The sequence below is a fragment of the Echinops telfairi genome, unplaced genomic scaffold (genome assembly GCF_000313985.2).
Source record: "Echinops telfairi isolate 266 unplaced genomic scaffold, ASM31398v2 ScPeMD7_7459;HRSCAF=8497, whole genome shotgun sequence".
In the NCBI taxonomy this organism is placed as follows: Eukaryota; Metazoa; Chordata; class Mammalia; order Afrosoricida; family Tenrecidae; genus Echinops; species Echinops telfairi.
In genome coordinates this window covers 5,492,945-5,496,193 of record NW_022111359.1, presented here as the reverse complement: position 1 = coordinate 5,496,193, position 3,249 = coordinate 5,492,945, and the positions used below count along the sequence as shown (strand labels likewise).

Here is a 3,249-nt window from a genome sequence, read left to right as displayed (position 1 = left end):
CTCTGGAGCTGGGAGCTGGCGCGCGCTGCGCCAGAGTAACCGTGACCACCCCACCTCTTCGGGGCACCATCCTACAGCCTGTCGCTTGGCTGTTCTTTCCCCCCTGCTTCTGCGGCAGGGCATGGAAGAGAGGCGCAGAGGAGAAAAGGGGGAGCAGGCGTGGAGAAAAAAGGCGTAAATTCCAGTAGAGGCAGGCAAGGCCTCCCCCCATTGCTCAATGCAGGCCGCCTGAACCCCAGCCACCCACGCACAGCAACGGGGCCAGACGCCACGCGGCTTCGTGGCATTAGATTTTGAAAGGTGCTCACCCCTCCTGTCTTTCTAAGGGAATCCCACAGAGGACTGCCCGGCGACCCCACAGACTGGGCAGGAATTGAACCCACGTCTCCCACAGGAAAGGCAGTCCACCAGCGCTCCCACACACCTCTTAGGGACCCAACATCCACATCTTCAGACAGACCACCCATACCACCCCCTCAGCCTATCCAAGTACTTCTGAACCAAAAGCCATCGAATCTATTCCAGCGTAGTGACCCTACAGGACAGAGTAGAACGGCCTCTGTGGGTATTTTTAGTGGCCGCGTCTGCACGTCAAAGTCTGACACGAAATAAAGATGACCAAAGAGTCCATGCATTTGAATTGTGGTGCCAGAGAAGAACCCTGCAAAGTACGGCGGACTGCTAAAAGGGCAAACGAGTCTGTCTTGGAAGCAGCGCAGCCGTAGACCGAGCTCCGTAGAGGCAAGGACGGGGAAACCTGGTGCTTCATACCTACTGTGGACATGTTGTCGGAGAAACCAGTCCCTGAGGGAGGACATCATGCTTGGTAGAGGGGCAGCGAAGGAGAGAAAGGAGACCCTCACGGAGATGGGCTACCACACGGAGCTCAAGCATGGATGGGAACGATCGATCGTGGAGACAGCGCGGGACTGGGCAGCATGAACTTCTGTTGTGCACGGGGTCGCTATGGGTAGGAACCGACTCGGCACCAAGCGACGCTTCATGGGGCCTAAAAGCCTCAACCAAGAGCCCTAACTCACCAACCTCGAGGTGCGTACAGAACAACTCTGGGGTGGGGCCGGGGCAGAGCTGGCCAGAAGACTCCCTATCGTAGGCATGTCCAGGAACTCAAAGCCTCCCACTGCCCACTCCCATCACCCACCCTGTAAGGTATTTACAAGACCTAGGGGCCAGGTGTGGCCACGCCCCTGCACGGCCCACCCTCTTTGTGCACGCACCTGCATGGTCAGCCCCAACCTCTTGCTGCGTTCTTGACCTGCCCTGGTCCAGGGCTCGGGCTCGTCGTCGTCCCTCTGTAGTAGATACCGCCACACCAGAAAGCCCGACTTGCCCCTCTCGGGCCAGTAGCTTACAACCTACGGCAGAGGTGGGCGCATGAGCTAGCTGTAGCTTGGGGGATGGGGTGGTGCGGGTGGCTCGGGCGGGGCTGCGGCTGCAGGGCCCACCTTGTAGATCCCGTCGTAGCGGTTGCCTTCGGTGGGCGCAAACCTGCTGTGCTTGCGGCCCTTAACGTTGCGCACCACGCGGACCGGCTTCCCTGCCTGCCAGTTCTTGGCTACGGCCCCTCTGCGCTCATTGATGGGCGCGCTGCAGTTCAAAGCCAGTGCCCTGTGGGGAAGCGGCAGTTCAGTGGGTGAGTCCCTGCCCCCGTCCTTGCCCCTCAGTGAGATGCCCAAGGAGCGCCAGCGACCCAGCAGTTAAGAGTCAGGAGAAATGCCTGGCGACCGGCTCTCAAACAAAAAATGGAGAAAACCTGCCCACCAAGTTGGTTCTGACTCAGACTCTTCTTACACGGGGTTTGGGAGCAGAAGGACGGCCGCATCTTACAAGGGACTGGTGGATTTGAACCACCAACCTTCCTCTGGTTAGCAACCTAGCACAACTCCCCTGATGACCACAGCTACCTGTAAGGCGTCCATTCACAAAACCCATCGTTGACAATGAACTGACAGGGTGTCACAGCAGGGACCCAAAGGCAGTGGGTTGGGGGGGTGGGGGGGCGGTGTGTGTGTGTGTGTGTGTCTTGTTGGGTTTCCCTACTGAGTTTCTGTTCTGTTACTGGCTTGTTATCAGCTCTGCTATAATGAAAACACCACATGACGTGTCCACTGCCAACTTTACCCCCAAATGACATTTAATTTCACGGACAGGATTTACTGATGCAATGTGGGATACCTCGGTCAGCAGTCTGTCTCTCTGCCTTTCCCTACCTGCTCAGCAAAGGCTTTATGGCTGAAACAGCCTCTCTCTGACCATCGGGTCAGCCAACTCAGGCCTGCCCATGGTTACAAATGAAGCTTTACTGATACTGACCCACCACTATGCCTGTGGCTGTTTTGGGCACGCGTTGGTCGTACGGGAGACAGTTTGGTCTGTGCCTTCAGCAGCCCTGGTGGTGCTAACCCCCAAGCCAGCAGTTTGAAACTACCATGGTTCCAAGGAAGAAAGATGAGGCTTTCTATTCCTGTAAAGATTTACACGCTGGGAAATCCACAGCGACAATTCCACCCTCTCCGGTGGGGTTGGGTTGCTGTGAGTCAGAATCCACTTTGCGGGGGGCTCAGTGTTGGGCTGCTAACCCTAAGGCTGTTTAAAACCCACCTCCTACCCAAGACAGCAGAGGCTGGCCGTTTCTGTAAAACTTCACACGCAGGGAAACCCTGTGTAGGCTCACTAAGTGTCAGAGACCCCCAGTGGCAGAGTGAGCTGCTCGGCAGGTCGCTAGTGGAAACCCATCAGTCATTGCAGGAGGAGGAAGAGGCCGTGTGCTCCAGGGAAGACTTTAGTCCCGGAAACCTGCAAGGGCAGTGAGTTCTACTCTGCCCCAGAGGTGACCAGACGTTTGGAAAGAATGCACGACAAGCTAGGGAACGGTCTACTTGGTGCCTATAGATCAAATTGTAATGAAGAACGCCCCCCACACACCCCGGTGAATGGCGTCCCGTCTTAAATCTGGTCGATTCGACTCGGGGGCAGTGAGTTCGGTTCGGTTCGGTTTTGGAGGGGGCAGGACCTACTCGATAGCTGTGGATTCGGCCTCCTTCCGACCCAGCGCCCACCCACAGACCTGTTGGTGTTGGTGAGCTTCTGATCGCAGGACTGCTCCGCGGTTCTCTTGTTCCCGGACAGATCCCGACCGCCGCTGCCCGTGTACGTGAAGTGGTCCCCATTGTCCTGAAACACACAAGCAACGTGTACCCTGCGCCAGCGGCGGAGACCCTCGCCTCC

At 57.3% G+C, this 3,249-nt stretch overlaps 1 protein-coding gene across 1 annotated transcript in view; it reads right to left on the bottom strand.

Moving 5' to 3' along the window:
* Positions 1–3,249, bottom strand: part of UHRF1 (ubiquitin like with PHD and ring finger domains 1) — a 26,426-nt gene that overhangs the window by 4,330 nt on the left and 18,847 nt on the right. The window contains exons 8-10 of the mRNA XM_013007649.2: positions 3,089–3,195; positions 1,467–1,629; positions 1,239–1,376 (exon numbers count right to left, since the gene is read on the bottom strand). Coding sequence (XP_012863103.1) covers positions 1,239–1,376; positions 1,467–1,629; positions 3,089–3,195 — 408 coding nt within the window. The remainder of the gene's footprint in view (positions 1–1,238; positions 1,377–1,466; positions 1,630–3,088; positions 3,196–3,249) is intronic.